This window comes from Phocoena sinus, chromosome 11, assembly GCF_008692025.1.
Source record: "Phocoena sinus isolate mPhoSin1 chromosome 11, mPhoSin1.pri, whole genome shotgun sequence".
NCBI classification, from domain to species: domain Eukaryota; kingdom Metazoa; phylum Chordata; class Mammalia; order Artiodactyla; family Phocoenidae; genus Phocoena; species Phocoena sinus.
Window position 1 is genome coordinate 51,908,230 of NC_045773.1, and position 21,226 is coordinate 51,929,455.

The 21,226-nt window shown below is 47.9% G+C and overlaps 2 protein-coding genes across 2 annotated transcripts in view; one reads left to right on the forward strand and one right to left on the reverse strand.

Annotated features, from left to right (window-relative positions):
* TRIM71 (tripartite motif containing 71) overlaps positions 1 to 18,994 on the reverse strand; it is a 60,033-nt gene extending 41,039 nt beyond the window's left edge. Inside the window, 1 exon segment of the mRNA XM_032649092.1 lies at positions 17,585 to 18,994. Within this exon segment, the coding sequence (XP_032504983.1) occupies positions 17,585 to 18,448 (864 nt within the window). The 5' untranslated portion in view covers positions 18,449 to 18,994.
* Positions 18,995 to 19,312: 318 nt separating this feature from the next.
* On the forward strand, positions 19,313 to 20,390 carry LOC116762284. The gene has a single exon (XM_032649094.1). The coding sequence runs from the start codon at positions 19,447 to 19,449 to the stop codon at positions 19,921 to 19,923; it is 477 nt and encodes a 158-aa protein (XP_032504985.1). The 5' UTR covers positions 19,313 to 19,446; the 3' UTR covers positions 19,924 to 20,390.
* Positions 20,391 to 21,226: the final 836 nt, after the last annotated feature.

Sequence of the window (21,226 nt, forward strand, 5' to 3'; positions counted from 1 at the left end):
ATGAACACTCAATATACATACATTAAACTGCAACCCAGTCGGCATTCACTGAGTACAGGCCTTAACACACCCTTCTCTTCACCCCCAGTTAACAGCTATATTCTTAACTGTTTCCCAGAATTGTACGGGTTCAGAGAAAAAGGGGAAATGAGACCATTCACTAACAGTCAGGACACCAGGCTCATCATTTGTTCTAGATAAAATTAGACCCCACCGCCTATGATACACTAAGAATGTATTCTAAGGTAGGATTAAAGACACAATATGTAGAGACAGTAGAAAACGATCATAAGTGGCAGTAAAATTTAAAATGTATAACAAGTTAAACTAAACTGAGGCAAGCCCAGGACTCTGAGAAATCCACTGCAACAAAGAGCCAGTACTCAATATTTTGGATAAAATGCCTACAAATTGATTTTTTAAAAACCCAGGAGGGGGCTTCCCTTGTGGCGCAGTGGTTGAGAGTCTGCCTGCCGATGCAGGGGACACGGGTTCGTGCCCCTGTCCGGGAGGATCCCACATGCCGCAGAGCGGCTGGGCCCGTGAGCCATGGCCGCTGAGCCTGCGCGTCCGGAGCCTGTGCTCCGCAATGGGAGAGGCCACAGCAGTGAGGGGCCCGCGTACCGAAAAAAAAAAAAAAACCAGGAGGGAGAGGCCCGGGAACCAAGGCAATTTGAGGAGGAAACCCAAATGGTCAATAAACAAAAAGGCGCCCACCCCACAGTCATCGCAGAAATGCAAAGTAAGCCAACAGGACGAGCGAGCCGTTTTTCTCCCATTAGATTGATGGCAACAAGGCCGGGTGGGGTGGGAGGAAATGTGGCTGGCGAGGAGGCAAATTAACAATTCAAATGTGCCTCTCCAGCATCTTAGCAAGTCCCCGGCTGGGGGAGAAGGGGGAGCCAGGGGGATCTTCCCTCCGGAAGCAACAAGTACACAAATTGATGGCAATGGCCGATGTAGAGAAAATCCCACATAAGGGAACAGCTAAATTAATTTCACACCTTGAATGCCAAGTTTGGAGCAGTAATGACTAGCAAAGTAAGTACAGGAAAAAGTACTACATGTTTTTAAAGACTGTATGTCTATACTCTGTGTGTGTGTGAATGGCTGTTAAGGTTTGGAAGAAAACACACTCAGATCACACACTTTGGGAAGAAGTAGGACTGGGGGTACACTTAAAAAAATTTTTTTACAAAGGTATTTATTACTCGCATAATTAAATAAGGATTAGAGTTAAGTGGTCCAAGTTACTTCCTGGGAGGGAATACAGGTAGCCCTGAGAAAAATGTCAATTTTCCATTCATCCAGCAACTACAAACTGAAGATGGTGAAGGAAGGAAGGAAAGGTCAAATAAATAAAGCCACAGAGACATACATATTCAGAAAAATTACCACCCAAAATGACAAGTGCTGTGAAGTCTAAACAAGTCAGTTAAGGAAAAAACAAGTCAGTTAAGGAAAAAAAAACTTCTCAATGTTGTTAAAAGAACACAAATTTAAAACAAAATTGCTACCTCTTCCCCCTTTATAGCCCCTGTCAAGTGTTTGCAAATGTTCTATGGTTTGTATTAAGCACTCATTCATCCGTGTTCCTCTTTTGTGTTCACTGTGGCAAACCTATCCGCATTTAGCACCAAGAAGGGGTGAGACCCTCCCACAGTGAGTGACAACATTTACAAGTGCCAACTGAAAGTCGAGGAGCTGAAATAAGAAGGGCCAGGCAGACAGGACAGGGATACCTCCCCCAGTTAGTTTTTTAGTTTTTTTTTTTCTTAATCTGCTGAAACCACAGAATGTTATGCTCTGGATACTCTGGGCTCCCCCCATGCAACACCCCCTCACCTGCTGAAACCATAGAATGTTATGCCTTGGATACTCTGGCTCCCCCCCATGCAACAGCAACACCCCCTCCATCATGTTATACAAGCCAACATCGAGGACTCAACAGAGCCTGAAACTCAATCCTTTCTCCCAAACTAAGGCCCAATACCCCCTCCTCATCTTCATCATCTGATCTTACATGCTTTTAGATTTTATTCCCATTTATTTATCTATTGCTTTTCATGCATTTTTTTTTTCTGTTGTTGTTGTTTTGTTTTGTTTTTGGTGGAGAAGAAGAGAACTGGTTTTGCACCCCAACAAGCAAAGAAATGGAAAAAACCTTGAAAATAAATTCTGTGGGGCTAGAACAAATAGGCACTGATGAACATTAACTTCAGACAAATTCTGTGCTTGGTTCTGCAGTAAACACGATACAACCAATACAGGAAAAAAAAAAAGGACCACTGATAGGAATGCTGAAAACAGCAAATGTGAAACACCATCCGTCCTTGTATGAGCAAGGGAAATGTTTGCTTTCCAACTTCAAAACTAGCTGCACACATAGAAGCATTTTCAGTCTGAGACGCCCAGATATATTCAGTGCCTTTCTTTGCATGTTTCTGTATGTTAGTTACTATCATTTCAATACAATTAACAACTATACCTCAGTTCTTGGATCTCAAGGTACGTCTGTCTTTTTACTGCACAATATACTTAAGGATGAATAAGATTACAAAATTAATAGATGTTGTGAACCCCAAATGTCCACAATTAACCACTATCTCTTGCTAAGAGAGGATTTTTGCTATGCCTTCATAACCTGGTTTCCACTCATCACCATAAATATAAACTCAAACACAAAACCCCCTTTTCCCCAACTAACCTTCAGTTTAAAGTAGAGACACAAACCTAACTTCATTTACACTCCCTGGAGGCGATTCTTTCCAAAATTCCCTCAAAGCTCCAGATATTTGGGTTGGTCCATTGCTGATGAGAGCTATGCTTTTTTTATTTGCACCCATGTGGCTTTTTAAAAACCTGGTTAAATTGGTAAAATAAATTTTCCTCTTCGCATATTCCTCTAAATCTCTGAAAGCTCTGATAAAGCTAACAACAACAACAAAAAGGGAAATAAAAACTAAAGGGGGGCTTTCCTGGTGGCACAGTGGTTGGTTAAGAATCCACCTGCCAGTGCAGGGGACACGGTTTCGAGCCCTGGTCTGCAAGGATCCCCCATGCTGCGGAGCAACTAAGCCCGTGCGCCACAACTGCGGAGCCTGCACACCACAACTACTGAAGCCTGTGCACCTAGAGCCCATGCTCCGCAACAGGGGAGGCTGCTGCAATGAGAAGCCCGCGCACCGCAAAGAAGACTAGCCCCGCCTCACCGCAACTAGAGAAGGCTCACGCGCAGCAACGAAGACCCAACGCAGCCAAAAATAAATGAAAATAAATTAATTTATAAAAGAAAAAAAAAACAAAGGAAATTTTCCTGAGAAGTTATTAAAAATAAAGGGCATAATAAAGTTATTAAAAATTAAAAAAATATTAAAAATAAAGTTATTAAAATAAAGACTGGTGGGTGGCTGGCAGGTGCTTCCACTGCCCCCTGCAGCACTGTCCCCAAAGCAATTCCTTCCCTTTGAATTCCTGTCTTCACTTGTATTTATTACTTTAGAAATTCTTTTATTGAAGTGGAGTTGATTTACAGTATCATGTTAGTTTCAGGTATACAGCACCAGGATTCAGTTATATATGTATATATACTCCTTTTCAGATTCTTTTCCCTTACAGGTTATTACAAAATATTGAGTGCTATACAGTAGGTCCTTGTTGTTCACTTATATTTATATATAGCACACATTGCAATTTTTCATCAGAAAATACCTCATTTGATTCTCAAAAAAAGACAGCCCTAGGCAGACGAATGCACATGTTACCATCCTATAGAGTGATGAGGAAACAGGAGGCACAAAGCCACACACTTTTGCTGACAAATGTTCCTGATCAAAATGGAGGCTCCGGCAGAAGACAGTGACCACCAACACTCGACACAGCACTGCTCATATTCCAGGCATTAACATAAACAGTCACCATCGCCAAAAACAGGAAACACGAGTGCCCTCCAACTGGCGAATGTATAAACTGTGGTACATTTATACAATGGAAAACTACTCAACAACAAATAGGGAGGCACCACTGATTCCAGCGAATGCAGCTTGGCAAGTGGAAAAAGCCCGACTCAACACTGTCAGATCCATGATCTTCTGGAGAAGACAAAACCATAGGGCTGGAGAACAGGTAGAGGGCTACCTGAGGCTGGGGGTCGGAGCATTTCAGGTGATGGGGTGCTGTACTGAGCATGGTGGTGACTGCACTCTATGCTCTTGTCAAAAGGTGCAGAATTGTACACGAACAAAAGGTGAATCTTACAATGTGCGTACCTACCTCAATACACAAAAACGAATACCAAAAAATCAAAATAGGAAATCACCAGACTTGGTAAGAAGTGAGGCCTTCCCTCTCGGCCTAAGGTTCTGCAGCACAAACTGCTCCCTGAACTGCAGGACAAAGCCAGGGGGGTGGGGTGGGGGGCAGGTCGTCCCAAAGGCCGAGGAGAGGAAGGGGAAGCAGGGAACGGAGCTCCTTCCTGCAGGGCCGAGGCTCCTCCCCTCACTCAAGATTATACCCATAATGGGCTGCACGGGTCTAGCTCACACCAGGGAGGTACCCACGGATGCCCCCGTGCACCAGCCTTTGGGGAAGGCAAGGAGAATTCCCCCAATCCCAAACTGGTTGTGTAAGCTCCACAAAGAAAGGGATTCGGGGCTATTTTGCTCACTGCTCTTTCCCCAGGGCCTCCTGCTTTACACCAAATCCGATTTCATAGAAATTCAGGTCTGCTTACCTAGAAATTCTCTGCACTTGTTTCATTTTTATTTAAACTGTGTAATTACACAAACAAGTACGAAGAACATACATAGGTCTGGGAACAAAAGCAGCAGCCTCTCTTGGTAAGCACATACATGACTCAGAGAGCTGGAAGCAGGGCGTGGGCTATCCGTGGCTGGTGCAGCCTGCTGGCAAGTCAACAGCAAGCTGGGTTAGTCGAAGACTGGAAACACACTGACAGGAACGGCACTGCTAACTTTGGACACGTTCTGGTCCTCCTTAACCTGAGGTCTCCCCCCGTATTTTCATGAAATTTTCAAATGGAATCAAGCACCAAGTGGTGCTGCCGGAGGAGTGGCCCAAGTGCGATTCCATCTTCCCAGCTGTGCTGCTTATTGAATTCTTATTGTCTCTCAGCTCGAACCCACCCTCCCGAGTAAACCACATCTCTGCTTTGCCCACTGAATCCCTGTGACTCAGACAATAGGGGATGTGAGGGGGAGAAAGGCTTCGCTCTCTGCTGTCCTGCTTCCTGGGTGGTACCCTCAACAGACTTCTTACTCCAGCGTCATGGGTCCCTGGCCAGACCCACAGGTACCCTCCTATGTCTTAACAACTCCAACCTTTTCTCTTCCGATCTCCCAGCCCTTGGGTGGTAGCTGCTTCCCACAGCTGCTACTTCCCAGGTACCCGAGTGCTCTGCTCTCTCCTTGCACTGCAGCTTCTCAGTTAACTCAAATAACACTAACAATTCTTTACATTAAATGACCTGTTAAAGTAACTAAAGTGGCTCTGGCTCCAGACTGATATTTATTTCTTCTACGTATCAGCAACCACCCCCGCTAAGAAGGATAAAAAAGGAGGGGATCCCTAAAAAACAGAACTATGAAATGACCCAGCAATTCCACTCCTGGGTAGATATCTGGAAAAAATGAAAATGCTAATTCGAAAAGATATGTCCACCCTTATGTTCACAGCAGCACTATTTACAATACCCAAGATATGGAAGCAACCTAAGTATCTGTGAACAGATGAATGGATAAAGATGTGGAATAAATATACAATGGAATACTACTCTGACACAAAAAAGGAAATTTTGCCACTTGCAGCAATGTAGATGGACCTAGAGAATACTATGCTTAGTGAAATAAGTCAAAGACATCCGTTATTTGTGGAATCTAAAATATAAAACAAATGAATAGCAAAACAGAAACAGACTTACAGACATAGGACACAAACTAGGGACTTCCCTGGCCAGTCCAATGGTTAGAGACTTCATGCTGCCACTGCAGGGGGCACAAGTTCGATCCCTGGTGGGGCAACTAAGATCCCTCCCACAGCAGTGAGGCAAAAAAAAAAAAGAACACAAACTAGTGGTTACCTGTGGGGAGAGGGAAGTGGGTAGGGGCAAGATAGGGGCATGGATTTAAGAGGTACAAAGTACTATGTATAAAATGGATAAGCAACAAGGATATACTGTACAGTGGAGAGAATTATAGCCTTTATTTTGCAATAACTTTTAATGGAATATAACCTAAAATACTGAATCACTATGCTATATACCTGAAACTAATATAATATTGTAAATCAACTATCCTTCAATTTAAAAGGGGGTGAGGGGACCCTAACACCTTTCTTAGGGATGCTGAAAGGAAAGATTAGATAAAAGATCAAGACTGCACGCCCTCCTCTAGAGTCAATCCAACGCAGGCTCCTTGAAACCACTCCTGCCTTTCTTCCATCTTCTACCTAAACTCCCACCATTCTCCAAGATTCATCTTAAACTCCTCTCTTTCAACCCAAACTCATCTCCCAGTCAGAACCTCTGTTTAGATGCCACAAGCTTTTAACACTTATATTTTCTCTGGTAATGTAAATGCGACCATATATAAAGTAGCCACCCAGGAAGGTAAGAATCCCCTTTCCCCATCAACTACTTTCTTCCAGTTCTGTCTTCCCAGTAGACTAACCAACCACAAGGCTCCAGCATCCTCAGCAAGGAGCATAATTCCTAGCAGAAAACAGACATTCAAATATTTTGATGACAAATCTTAACACATCAAGTCCTGTCAGCAATGAGAAACCGCCCAAATTATTTCATGGTATCAAATATCGCTTGGCCATCAACCAGGAAGTATTTTTTTAAGAAGGATAAGCAACATTTAATTTCATGAAGAAGGAATTTTACCTGTTTGGCTGAAACTTGCGGGGAAAATTGAAGCCAAATTTTTTTTTCAGGAGACTCACACAGTTATGTACATGTATATTGAAACAAATTTTTCTAACTCCTTCTTCCAAGCATCTTCGTATAAATCATAACTCCCCTCCACAAATAGGTCTCTAATACTACTCCTACCATTTCCACCTGAATGGTTAAGTGACTTGTCCAAGGTCACACAGCTACTTCCGCGTAACACCAGGCTGTGAACCCAGGTCTTCTTACTCTAAAGCTCATGCTCTTGTCTTTACATCAAGAATCTACAAGCATTTTCCCATTTACTGTTCCCCTTTTAATCCCCCAACTACATAATGTGAGAGAACATTTTCAGGGCATTCTGTGGCTTGAAAAGGAAGAGATCTCCTTTGTTTCTGGCATAAGGGATCAAGGCAGCATCACGAGCATATTCTAATTAAACCCAACTTGCATCACCACTGAGAACCAGCAACCTGGCAACATCTTTCTCGAATTGGTCCATAAGTTCACTAACATCAACCAAGGCCAGATCTGGTGTAAGAGCCCCACCAGTGCCAGAGTAGCTTCTCTGAAGTGCTGGGGCCACAGGGCAAGAGTACTGGGGCAAGGGCGGGTGGGAGTCTCCACTGCCTGAGATCATGGAAGAACAGGCCTACGTTAGAGGTTGGCTGACAGAGGAAGTACCCTTCTCACTTTGATACTGTAGAGATCTGCTAGGAGACAGACATTATTTCAAGAGACTAATTAAAACTCAAGGCCTCGGACTTCCCTGGTGGTGCAGTGGTGAAGAATCCGCCTGCCGATGCAGGGGACACGGGTTCAAGCCCTGGGTCCAGGAAGATCCTACATGCCACGGAGCAACTAAGCCCGTGAGCCTCAACTACTGAGCCTGTGCTCTAGAGCCCGCGAGCCACAACTACTGAAGCCAGCACCCCTGGGAGCCCATGCTCTGCAACAAGAGAAGCCACCACAATAAGAAGCCCGTGCACCGCAACAAAGAGTAGCGAGTAGCCCCTGCTCACCACAACCAGAGAAAGCCCGCGTGCAGCAACAAAGACCCAATGCAGCCAAATAAATAAATAAATAAATATATCAAAAAAAAAAAAAAAAAAAAAAAAAAAAACCTCAAGGCCTCTTCCTTGCTAAATCATTGTTCTGATAATACTTCGCATTAAGTTCATTCTGGAAGGAGAAGTAGTCACGGTAATGATGGTCACACTCACTTCTGCCAAGAGACCATACTGTGGCCCATTTGTAATTACCTGTGTGCTATTTAATTTTCTCCTTAATAACTTAAAAAGACCAAAAACAAGATAAAACACAAGAAGCTAAAGATTCAAGCAAAAAATTTAATATTAAACATCAGACTTGGGCTTCCATGGTGGCGCGGTGGTTAAGAATCTGCCTGCCAATGCAGGGGACACAGGTTCAAGCCCTGGTCTGGGAAGATCCCATGTGCCGCAGAGCAACAAAGCCCGTGCACCACAACTACTGAAGCCCGCGTGACTAGAGTCCGTGCTCCACAACGAGAAGCCCGTGCACCGCAATGAAGAGTAGCCCCCCGCTCGCTGCAACTAGAGAAAGCCTGCGTGCAGCAAGGAAGACCCAACGCAACCAAAAATAAATTAATTTTTAAAAAATCAGACTTCTATGAACTAGTTTCAAAAAAAATAATAAATTTGCCAAATATTGTATATAAATAGTAGGGGAGTTCCCTGGTGCTCTAGTGATTAGGATTCCAGGCTTTCATCACTGCCATGGCCTGGGTTCAATCCCTGGTCGGGGAACTGAGATTCCACAAGCTGCACAGCACAGCCAAAAAAAATTTTTTGTTTTAATTTTTAATTAAAAATTTTAAAAAATAACTAGCAGTGTGAAAAGAGTGCTAGACTAGGCAAGTTCCTGCTTAAGTCATTTCATCACCCCAGCCTGTCTCCCCACTTGTAAAGTAGCAGTTTTTCTATGATGATTTAAGGCCTTTCTTGTGATAACTGAAGTTTCCTCTTCAGGAACACCTAAACACACACCTGACAACACCGTGAAATTAAAGCTTATAAAATATTCCAGCCCCTGAAATCAGACTGTTCCCTTGAGCAAGTTGATCCATTTCCTTGAAATGTCATGGTGCCAAAAAAGATCAAGTCTTTAAAGATTAATGGTTGTCAAATACATCATATAAAATGTGAACAGAAACAGTGGCCTTCCATCTCTAAAAAAAAAAAAAGCTGAGGGCATTGATGTAGCCTCTAAACACAGTTGTGCCCATCTTTTCCCATAGGCTCGGGGAGCCCTATAACCCTAAGATGGTCTAGACCAGAAGTTAAAGTTGAGGTCCAGTTTTTCTAAGGTGAAACAAGTTTTATGCATGTTTCTCCAGTTCACTTTGCATCACCTGAAAGAATCACTACATCCTTCTGTTTAGATCATAGTAAACTGACAGAAGCCACAATTTCCAACACTGACATTAGTTTTCTTCTACAGTATCCCCTCTGGGGGGAAGAGGGGTGGGGTGAGGAGTCTGCTGCAATACTCAACAGTTTATTAATAAAAGCTATTACAAACCACAAGGTCCTACTGTATAGCACAGAGAACCATATTCAGTATCCTATGATAAACCATAATGGAAAATATATTAAAAAAGAATATATATATGTATAACTGAATCACTTGGCTGTACAGCAAAAATTAACACGTTGTAAATCAACTATACTTAAATTTTTAAAATTCTTAATTAAAAAAAAAAAACCTGGGACTTCCCTGGTGGCACAGTGGTTAAGAATCCGCCTGTCAATGTAGGAGACACGGGTTCAAGACCTGGTCCCGGAAGATGTCACATGCCACGGAGCAACTAAGCCCGTGCGCCACAACTACTGAAACCGGTGCGCCTAGAGCCTGTGCTCCGCAACAAGAGAAGACACCGCAATGAGAAAACTGCACACCACAACAAAGAGTAGCCCCTGCTCGACGCAACGAGAGCCCAACGCAGCCAAAGATAAATAAATTTATAATAAAACAAAACAAAGCAAAGCAAAGCTATTATAAGTGTTTACTATTGGCTTCTACTGTGCTACAGACTCTTTAAATATGTTAACTGGAATCCTTAACACTGCAAAGTGTTACAGATGAGAAAACTAACGCAGAGCAAGAAATCTCAACCTAAAACCACACTGCCTAAATGCTTAAGTAAAAATAAAGCTATGTAAACAGACAACTTTAATAAGAAATATCACAAAAACATTATCCCAACTCCTACTAAAACTTCCTTTACCATATCCACTTTTCTGCTCAACACTTAACCCAGCACAAGCCTACAGATGATCCTAAGAGAAAGATCTCCCTCTGACATTGATCTCAAAGAGGCAGATGGCACAGAACAAAATCTGCGGATGTGGTCTATATAAACACACCATAATCATGTGTTGACACAACCTATTCACAATTCTCATTTTTTTTTTTTTTTTTTTTCCCAGTATGGGCACAACATGCATTCTTTACCAAACACCAAAAAAAAGAAACCAAATGGATACTAAAACTCCTGTCTGTAATTTCCAGGTGCCAAAGATTAATCCGCAAATCATCTGCAGATAAATACGTTTCGTAATCACTATTAATAGAAATTGAGTTGATGTGATATGTATGAGCATTGGCAAATATTCGTCGTGGACTCGCCTCAACCATTAGATCCATGGGCCTAAAGACCGGCACACGTAGTGTAGTGACTGTAGTAGGATCTCTATACCTTCCATCTTCCTCTTTCAAGTTATACCCTTCTGGTCTTTTGTCCCTTTCACTGATTTTCCATAATTTTATTGTTTTATCATTGGTAGACAATAAAAACTGAGCAGCATTTTTCTGGGGTAACCACCTAATTTTGTTGATCTTTTCTTCTATTTCTAAACTTTTCAAGTAGTCAAACTCTGGTTCATGGCTCTGAAAGGTGCTGTAAACATTATATTCTCCTCTGCTATGAGACTGGATTTTGTTCTCACTGGGTGTTGTGAGGATTAATTCATTAGTGTTTGTAAAGCACTTTGAGATCCTCAGGTCAAAGGCGCTCCTGCTCCTGTTGAAAGATGACGACTCTACCACCTTTATCTCCGGTTGCTAGTAATTCTCCAGAATGATTAAATTCTACTGTAGAAATTATATCTGCTTCTGCTACATCATCATCTACTGCTCCTTTCACCTGAGAAAAACACCACTGAATATCATTCCCTCCTCCAGCTCCCACAGTGGAAAGAAATACACGTTATGTCCCCATTGTATTTCAACTTATAAAGCACTCTTCCTTCTCAGTGCAAAATATATTTATTTGTAGGAACACCCAAAAAGGCTTGCAGCAGGGAGAAACAGAGGAACTAAAGGGACAATTCTCATTTTTTAAACACCTGTACTGAAGATGTTCTATCAGATCCATATTTAGCAGCAAAATCTCCATGTGCAGACTTTTTAGTAGAAGAACATCTTTATAACTATCCCAATTAGCCAAAGACATTAAAGAAATCTGCAAACTCCACTGGCATTTCAACAAGGCTAGATAGAAGGAAATGGCTGCCCGAACTTTCCAGAAGCAACAATAACAACTAAGGATACAGTTGCTGACAGATGTTTGACAGAGGCTGGGCAGGGGGGTTTCCAAAGCCCACTCAGGGACCCTCAAAATTCACAAGATGTGGGAGCCATGAGGGGAGCCCTCAGTTGACACAACTGACCTGACCCACTTCATTGTCTTGTGCCCACTGCTCGGTTTCATTCAAATCCCATTTATATATATATATATATATATATATATATATATAAAAATCCCATTAACGATGACAGAATGTGCAATTTTGCACAAGCCTGTTGGATAAACAATCACAATCAAGAATTGCACCCTTGGGACTTCCCTGGTAGCGCAGTGGTTAAGAATCTGCCTGCCAATGCAGGGACACGGGTTCAAGCCCTGGTCTGGGAAGATCCCAAATGCCATGGAGCAACTAAACCCGTGCGCCACAACTACTGAGCCTGCCGCTCTAGAGCCCGCGAGCCACAACTACTGAGGCCGCATGACACAACTACTGAAGCCCACGCACCTAGAGCCCATGCTTGCAACAAGAGAAGCCACTGCAATGAGAAGCCCACGCACAGCAACAGAGTAGCCTCCACCCACCAAAACTAGAAAAAGCCCACTCACAGCAAGGAAGACCCAATGCAGCCAAAAATAAATAAATTAATTAATTTAAAAAAATTGGCCTGATGTCTTCGGATTAAATATGAATCTCTCAAAATTTCAGGTGGGTGTTAGTGGGAGATTAAACCCAGGCATTAGGGGTCTTCCCCTGTTTCATTCCACCATACCTTCAAAGCCAACTGTAAGCCAACTATCTAAAACATGAAGGAAACTGGAGATGCAATCTGAAGAGGCAAGGAATTACACTGGAATAGGGTTTAAGCCGAAGTTTCAGATGTCAATTGCCCACGCTCACCCCCCCACCCCTCCCAATTTTTCTGTTAACAAGCCAGAGTCTTGTCAATCAAAACAGTCAATCTGGTTTCAGTCAACTAGGTTTGTGGGTACAGACAAAACCTCAAAGGGAGAAGAATAATTTAGTATTGAAGAAGCAGTAGGTCACATCAACTGAAGAGGAAAGATGGCTCAAGCCTCCTCCTGTAAGTCACAAAGCTTGAAAGGTCAAAGAACCAGGAACAGAGTGGCTGCAGTGGTGGCACCTTTTGCTCCCTTCAGGCAACTGTAATTCTTTATCCGCTCTCTTCCAAAATAAGAGAGATGGCACAAACAGCCTTAGCGAGTCAAGCCTTCAACTCTTTGTCAGTGTTATGGGGAAAAGGGGGAGGAAACGCTACTTTGAAACCACCTGCATGGTAGAATTCTTCTCAACCTTTCGCTTAAGTGTCAAGAAGAATGACATCGAAATGGTCCTTTATTAGCTAAGAATGAATACATCTGAAATAAACCCTGCCCTGTGTGAGGAGCTGGCGAGTAAGCAACCCATGTGACTTCAGTTAGCACCAAAGGAAATAAAATTTGGAGGGGATTAAATTTCAGAGCTATATAGAATTATCAAGTAAATTAAAATTCCTCATAATCAGAAAAACTTATAAAACCCTTTCTTCTGGCAAACTACCTCAACAACAAAAGCATTTTAACCATTTCACCTCCTCATTTAAGGCTTCCTCCAAAACTAACTCCCTTTCTATATATGCACAGAATTTTTAAAATGAAAACATAAAAAGCCAAACAGTTGTGTTCAAAATTTTATATGTTAGGAGAAACTAGAAAACTACACATTTTAATGTTGGTTTTAGTGACCTGAAATATGTTTTAAAATTACATATGTGTGCATTTTCTCTCTTTTTTTTAATTGGCTATGCCTCGCAGCTTGTGGGATCTTAGTTCCCCAACCAGGGATTGAACCTGGGCCCTCAACAGTGAGAGCATGGAGTCCTAACCACTGGACTGCCAGGGGATTCCCCATTCATCAAGCATTTTCTTAATTCAACAGATTTCAATCTACAAACATCCACCTGCTGAACTAGATTCAAAGCAGGAACCTCCAATTATTTCCAAGGTACGGAAAATTTGGTTTTCTGGTGAACAGGTGAGATGTGTGTGCTATGCAGACACACATCTACCTAGTCCTATAGAACGGGTTGAAGATGGGGCACAGAAACAACTAGAATGCACATTTCTACTCACTTTTTCTCTCTTGTCCTTAAAAAAAAAAAGGCTCTTGCTATAAATTTTACAATGTACAAAACACACACCTATTATTTTAAAACATACACTGAGTATGCATGCCTGAAAAAGCTTAGACTCTGGGAATGCAAAATAAAATACATTGGTGCCAATACTGGTACAATCCCCATTTACAGGAACTCATTCAAAATAAGATACAAGAATTCATTCCACAACCAATTATTTTAGGCAGCAAACCGTCTTCCTCAGTGGTTTGAGGCTGATTTTTTGAGAGTGGTTTCCTGGGGAAAGATAGTCTCCCCCGGGGCAAGCCTAGGATGGCTCAATACTTAGGGTCACACTGGATTGGAATTCTAGAACCTATATTTCCAGGGAGTGAAAATAAATTGTATCAGTACCTACACCCCATTTTCCATACAGGACACTCAGGAAAATCCACCCCCACCCCCGCCTTCATAACGGGGAACAATACTGCCATCCTCGAGCTACAAAATATCCCTCGGCTCAAGATGGCAACTGGGTCACCACTGCCCCCCTCGGCCACCCCCGCCAGTTGACAGGGCCTTTCCCGGGGACCGGAACAGGCTCGGACCCCACTCGGCTTCTCGCCATTTACAGAATCCTACCGCCCGAGCTCTAAACACACTCACACCCCCTTTTCTGCTTCCAGTGTCGCCTCCAAGGCAGCCAGGGGCTCACATCCCACGTGCAATTAACACATTAAAAAGGCACCTCGTGAAGGTGGGAGCAACGCGCTCCAGTCCTACTCAACTACCTAACTCTCCCCCCCAGATGCGTGCAGACCCCGTCTCGGCCCCGCCGCCTCCCGCTCGCCGAGGCGGGCTCCGGGCCGGCCGGGCTGGGGCTGACCCACCGCCGCGGCGCCTCCGTCCGCCTCTCCCAGGCCCCGCGGGAGGCGCGCGGCCAGCGGTCAGGAGCGCGGGCCCCCAATTCCCGGCCTGGCTAACCGTGGGCCTCGGCGCCTGCAGGCCTTTCGGACTGACCACCAAAGCGAAAAACCCAAACTCTGTTTTTTAAATGGACCAAATACAGAGTGGCAGCAAACAACCCTCACCATTCCGTTGGAAAACCCAGCTCCCTCCTTTTAGATTTTAAAATTAAGTTTTAAACCAGTGCTCAGAACACCACCTTGTCAGTCCTGAGGGGCCATTTCCGGGGGGGTGCGGGGAATGTTTAGGAAAGCAGTCTGGGAAGAGACCCTACCGGCTGCTTCCCGCACCCCTAGGTGGCCAACTGTCGGAGGCACCCTCCTTAAAATTAAAAGGGAAGAGCCAGGCGTCGGGGCCCTCTTCCCAAGGTCAGGTGGCATTAGTCACCATCAGGCAAGGGCTCCCTGAATTATTTAATTGAGCCTGTTGACCCGGGAGGCAACTCAGTGAAGGAGCACGTTTCAAAAACTGAAGTGGAGTGTACCTACTGTAAAACACATGGATTTAGGCATCCAGTCCGTCACAATCGAATGGAGGACAGGACGATAGTCCTCCACATTGCCTTCAGTCTCCTTTTCCCAATCCGAAGAATGTTTTTTTAAAGGAACAATATTACTAAACTGTGAAGGATCACTCCCTCGGAAGGAACGAAGAATTTAGACCGTGGGTGGGATCACTTCTGTGAACCTGGTGCTTTCCCTCCCAACACTTGACTTCTCCATTCACAGCATTGGTTTGTCCCTTTAAACTTAAATTCCCTAACATTCCAAATGCAGGAACGATTAAAGAGACCTAACAACTGTTTTCCAAGTTTTCTTCTTTTAATGAAAAACCAAGAAGGGGAAGTAGAATTTTACTCAAAACTGAGCAAATGTCATGTTTTAAAAGGATAGTTGGTCTAACAGTGTAGTATCTTAGTGCCTTTGCCAAACAACTTCAGCCTAGTATTGCACACGTTAAAAAAAAAATCTAAATGTTCAGGGCATCCAGGTACCTCCCAGGGTGAGGGGTGCGACACTTCACACGCTCCCATACCGTTTGAATGGTTTAATAATTTAAAAAGTGTATAAACCTTTTACAAGTGTGGCAACACTGAGCATCTACTGTTTTAACCCAAATAAAACGTATGTGGATCTTTAACCGGGAATATAAATAAAACCTGACATTTAAACTCAACTGCTGGGAGGGAGGGTTCAATCAACGCCCCTGCCAGGAGGGAAATTGTGGCGGATTCAAGCCGCCCTCTCCCTCCCCCCCTTCCCCTCCCCCTCGACGCTAATCTTCCCGGCGAATTGGCTCCCTCTTTCCATCCCCGGAATTCGGATCAGTATTTAACTCAATCCATTTTTGAAAGAACCTACTAGACACATTCAGCCATGAATGTGGGAAAACTTTAAAGATGAGTCCATTCAAAGCTTAAAAAAGGAAGGAAAAGAATAGGTCCCCCTTAGGCTTCATACCGAGAAAGAAACTTTTAAAATGAGGCGTCCACAACAAGTAGATTAGAATTTCAACTTTTTTCCAATAGAAGAAGCCGGCTTAAGGCCAGCAGGCAATAGCTCCGCCCTCCTCCCCAAATAACAGGTTAGGCGTGGAAAAGGCTGCGCTCGTCAAGCCTCAGCCGCGTTCGGAACGAGCACGCCCACTCCACCCAGCACGCAGCCAACTCGCACCAGGAGCCGTCTCCTGCCCGCGCCCAAGGCAAGGCTAGCACCAAGTCTCACAAAGGGGCTACAGGTAGCATTAAGTCACCGACCCTCTCAGCAGAGGCTGAGCCTCAAAGCTTCTGGCCCCGTCCTCCAGTGGGTTCGGGTGAGTGGAAGGTGACACGAGATGTGAAAAATAATCAAGAACGGTTTATTCAACAAACAGCCAAAAGAGCCAAATAAGCTCAAAGGCTGCCGTGCAGCCCGCGGACTCTGCGCACCCGGTTCGAGCCGCGTGCAGCTTGGGTCGGCTTGTTTTCCATGAAAAGTCGAGCCCCAGGTTGAACGGGGTGGGGACACCTCCCAACCAGGGAAACCGGTTCCCGCAGAGATCGAAGCCGGGGCAGGCGGGGGCGGCCCAAGGACTTCCAGCTGGGTGAGGGCAATGGGCAAGGCCCCCCGATTCCGCTGCTCCCGGTGCAGCGGTGGGCCCACGAGGCCGAAGGGCAATTCCATACAAGGGAGGTTCAGGGGCCAGAACACACTTTTTCCACGGTGCGGGAACAGAACCGCGGAAGGCTGTTCTTACTCCATACAAGGAGGCAACGACTGCCACGGTGTCCCAACAAAAACCACAATCCTCCCCTCACAAGCGCGCACGTGGAAACCAGGTCTACACGCGCAAGCGCACCCCACACTCACCCACACGACCATCTCCTCCTGGCTCATGCCCTACTTAAAAGCAACAATCGACGAGTTTTACAAACAAAAATAAGGTTGGGAAAAAAAGCTAAAGGAGAATCCTCAGCATGCTGGGAGGCCTCTGGTGTGCCCGCACAAGGAGATCACGTCTACACATACACACGTTTCCATCTCATGTCTTACTTAAAACAATAGCCTGCACGCTTTGTCAAACAGGAATGAGGAAATCAAAGTCCCTAAAAAAGAGGGGGTGTCTCCAACCTCGGGAGCCGTCGGAGGGCAGAGGAGGGACCCTCGCACACGGAGGCCAGGTCTACACAGTCGCAGACAACTACCTCTTCCCAGGTCATGCCTAACTGGAAACAGCGGATGCCACATTTTGCCGAACAGAAAATTGGATACGGAAGCGGGGGACTCTGCGTTTTGGGACCCCTCGCAGCCCGCACACAGAGGCCAGGTCTTCTCCACACACACTTCCCGGGTCAGGATATGCTTGGGGCAGCGGCTGCCGCATAACCAAAAGAAAAACGAGAAATCCGGAAGGGAGAGGACCCCCTCCCCTTGCTGGGGGGCTTGCCCGGATGCCCGCACGAGCACCCACGCGGCTCCCCGGGTGCCAGACCCGCGCCCCACGCCGCCCGGCCGCAGCTCCCGCGGGAGCGGCCCCCGAACTCACCTCGTCGTCGTGGTGCTGGCAGAAGCCGAGGCGCTCGGGGAAGACCGAGAGGATGGAGAAGGGCGCGCCGGGGAAGGGCGGTCCGAGCCCGAGCTGCTGCGCCGCGGCGGCGGCGGCGGCGGCTGTGGGGCCAGGCGGGCCGCGCTCGATGTAGTGGTCCTTGGTAAGGCGCACGCGCTGGTGCGCGCGGACGCAGTTGTCGCACAGGTGCTCCTGGCAGTCGAGGCAGCGCGACGAGGCCGCGTTGCCCTCGTCGCAGGAGCTACAGCCGTGAGGCCGGCGCAGCAGCAGCGCCGACGGGGAGGCCGCGGGGCCGCCGGGCGCTGAGCGGGGCGGCGCGGGCGGCTGCGGCGCTGGCGGGAGTGGCGGCGGCGCCGAGGCAGAAGCGCGCGGGTGCGCGTGGTGCGCGTGGTGTCGGTGGTTGCTGTGGCCGCCCGCGCCCGCCGCGGCGCCGGCCCGCCCGTTCTTGGGCGGCGGCTCGTCAGCCGTGGCCACCACGGCGTCGAGCAAGTTACTGAGCAGGAAGGCGGACGAGGGCAGCGCGTCCATGCCCGCCGCCTCGGCCAGCACGACCTTCTGGTCGCACACAGGGCAGCGCAACTTGAGCGGCTCTCCCGGCGCGCCGCCGCCCGCCGCCGGCAGCCGGTGCGCCTCGAGGCACGGGCGGCAGAAGGCGTGCAGGCAGGGCAGGACGTGTAGGCGGCGCGCCGCAGCCCCGGGGCCCCCGCCGCCGCCCCCCGACGACGTGGACGTCTGCGAGGACGACGACGACGACGACGAGTTGGAGGAGAGCGGCGCCGGAGAGCCGCACATCTCCTTGCACAGCAGGCAGATCTGGAAGTCGGTCTCGGAGAACGAAGCCATTTGCAACCAAGCCCGGAGGAGGGAGGAGACCAGAGAGGAAGAGGAGGAGGAGAGGAGAGAGCGGACAAGGAGGGTGGGGGAGCCGCCGACTCACTCAGAAAAAGGCATCAATTAGGCCTGCGATCCAGGAGCCGGCACCAGAGCGGCGCGGCCCGCTCGGCCTCGCCGCGTCCGGCCCGCGCGCTGCCACCCCCGACGCTGCGGGCATTAAATGCCACTCTCCGGAGGCGACACAGATTCCTCCCGGAAAAGGACGCGGGGGCCGCGTGCTTTCCCGAAGCGGGAGCGCCGGAACAAGTACCGACACGCGAGGGGCGAGCGGGGGCAGGGAGGTCAGAGGACTCCCTGGAGCAGCTGTAGTTTAGCTTCTCGCCAGCCGAGGGGAGTACCCCCAAGTCGAGTCCGCTGTGCAATCCCAGTCCCGGCGGCAGAAGCAGAATTTGGTTCGACGAGTATTTGGTGCGTGGATTTTCTTTAAACGGATTTAGTCTCTTCTTGGGACAGGAAAGCTCCCCCAAACTACTAAAGGCGGGAGCGGCGCGATGCCGAGCCCGTGTCCCCCCGCGCGACGCCGACCGCCCCGCCGCATGACGCGGCGGCCAGGGGCTCCTGGGTGGCCCGGCGTGCGGCGCTCCGGGCTTGCGCACGGCCCGGCGCGGCCTCCCTGCAGGGCGGTCGGCCCCGCCGCAGCTGCAGCTAGTGGGAGCCCGCTGCGGCCGCACGCGTGTAGTACGCACGCGCGCCCCACGCGCCTCGAGTCTCCCGCGCGCCCGCCGAGCCCGGCCGCGCTGCCGGCGCTTAACACGCACGCGCGCCCCACGCGGCCCTGGGCCCTCTTGCCCCCGCCTCGCCGGGCCTGGGCGCCTCCAGCGAGCTCCTTCTCCGGTTTAGCCGCGCCGAAACGCGGGACCACAGGTCCCCGCGGGCCGTCGTGAATTATTCATCGGCAGGAAGATATTAGATGTACCCGCTGCCCGCTCCGCGCGAGCCGTCGTGCAATGCTATCCGAGCTCCGCGCGCGCCCCGCGCCCCTCCTCCTCCTCGCGTCCGTCCTCTCTGAAACCTTGGCAGCGAAGGGGGATCACATTTCCTTTGTCATCGGGCCATTTCGCCCTCGCGTTGGTCCCCCCCCTCCGATCCCGAGCCGCGGGGACGGAGCCTCCACCGGGGCGCGCCGGAATCAGTGGAACCGGCAATGGCCCAGCGCGGTGAGCTCGGGAGCCGCGTGGTCAACGCCGCCGGCCCGCTCCCGCGTCATCTTCTTTCTGAAACGAGTCGCCGAGCAAGACTCGGGTGGCCCCGGCAGCGCTGCTGCGCCTACCGGGCTTTGCTCGCGCCTTGCGCCCTGGCCTCCTGGGGCTTTGAACAACTCCCCAATTCGGGTTGCCTGCGTGCACGCGCGCGCGTGCCCCCTCTTTCTCTGCTTTGCCGCCTCTTCCTCCTCCTCCTCTCAGTACGCTGGATATTGGGACTGATCGGAATTCGGAATCCTTTTAATCTCCAAAGGAGCAAACTCACTTCCGCCCGAGTGCTGGGAGGGGGCTGGGGGAGGGGACACAGGGGAGGGGGTTCCAGGCAAACAGGAAACATTAGCCCTCTCGGCACGGCTCGCTTTTGTGTGCTCCCTCCCTCCTCCCTCCAACCTCCTCCCTTCTCCGGGCCGCAGGGGAGATGAACGCCCCCGGGCTTCAGTGTGACGACCTTTGAAACCTTCCGAGCGAGGAGTGGAGAGCGACTCTTCCGTTTATTTAAAAAAGAAAAGATTTCATTCTGAATCCCGGTTCTGCAGAGGCTGCCCGTGAGATCTGGGGTCCCCCCACCAAGACCTTTTTTTTCCTTTTTACGTTTTCTTAAAGACTGCATATCTGTGATCAACACCAAAACATCACGCAGTTGGAATTAAACGAATCTGAATTTTGATCTGCGGAGGGGCCGGTTTCTTTTTTGAGTTTTACTGGGGGGAAGTGGGGGGCAGAGGGCAGCTGTTCTGGGGAGGTTCCCGGTGAAGGCCTCGCGGCCATCTGGGTGGTGCCCGAGGCTGCCTGGGCGGTTCTGGGAAAGGAACTCGCTGGGCCCTGGAGAGAGACTAACTTGGAGGAGTGGAGAGGGCCACATACCAGGATTTAGAGGGTATTTGGTGTGGAGGCCAGCGGGTGGAACAATTGTCCCTGTCTTAACACCATCAAGCTGTGACTGACATCTTGGGTCCCACTTCTACAAGCAACAACCTGGATGAATCTCAAAAACATCATGTTAGAAGAAAGGAGCCAAACACAAGTTCGTAGTGTGTGATTCCAGATACAGGAAATTCTAGAACAGGCAAAACTAAGCTTTGAGGATAGGAAAAGAACCCTTGGGGGTGAGGGAGTATTGACTGGGAAGGGGAATAGGAGAGAACCTTCAAGGGTCGTGAAGTAGAAATATGTTTGTGTGTACATTTGTCAAAACTTATAGATCTGCCATTTAAGATCTGTGCAAAATTTCACTATGTAACATATACTTAAATTGAAAAAAAAATAATTTGGTGTCCAACCTAATAATCATGCCTGTATCATAAAAGTGAAATAAAAAAGAAAAAACACTTTATACACAATTCCAGCTCCATCTCTGAATCTGCTCACCAGAATTCAGGGAGGTTTCTGGGGGAAATGTCAACCGGGAAAGAAGCCTTAGATCAACCTGCTGGACAAACATGCTGAAGGCCCCAGGCTGCAGAAACACCACCCTAAAGGGAGAAAGCCATTGTGGGGCCCGGTGCTGTCCTGAGATGGGAAGAAT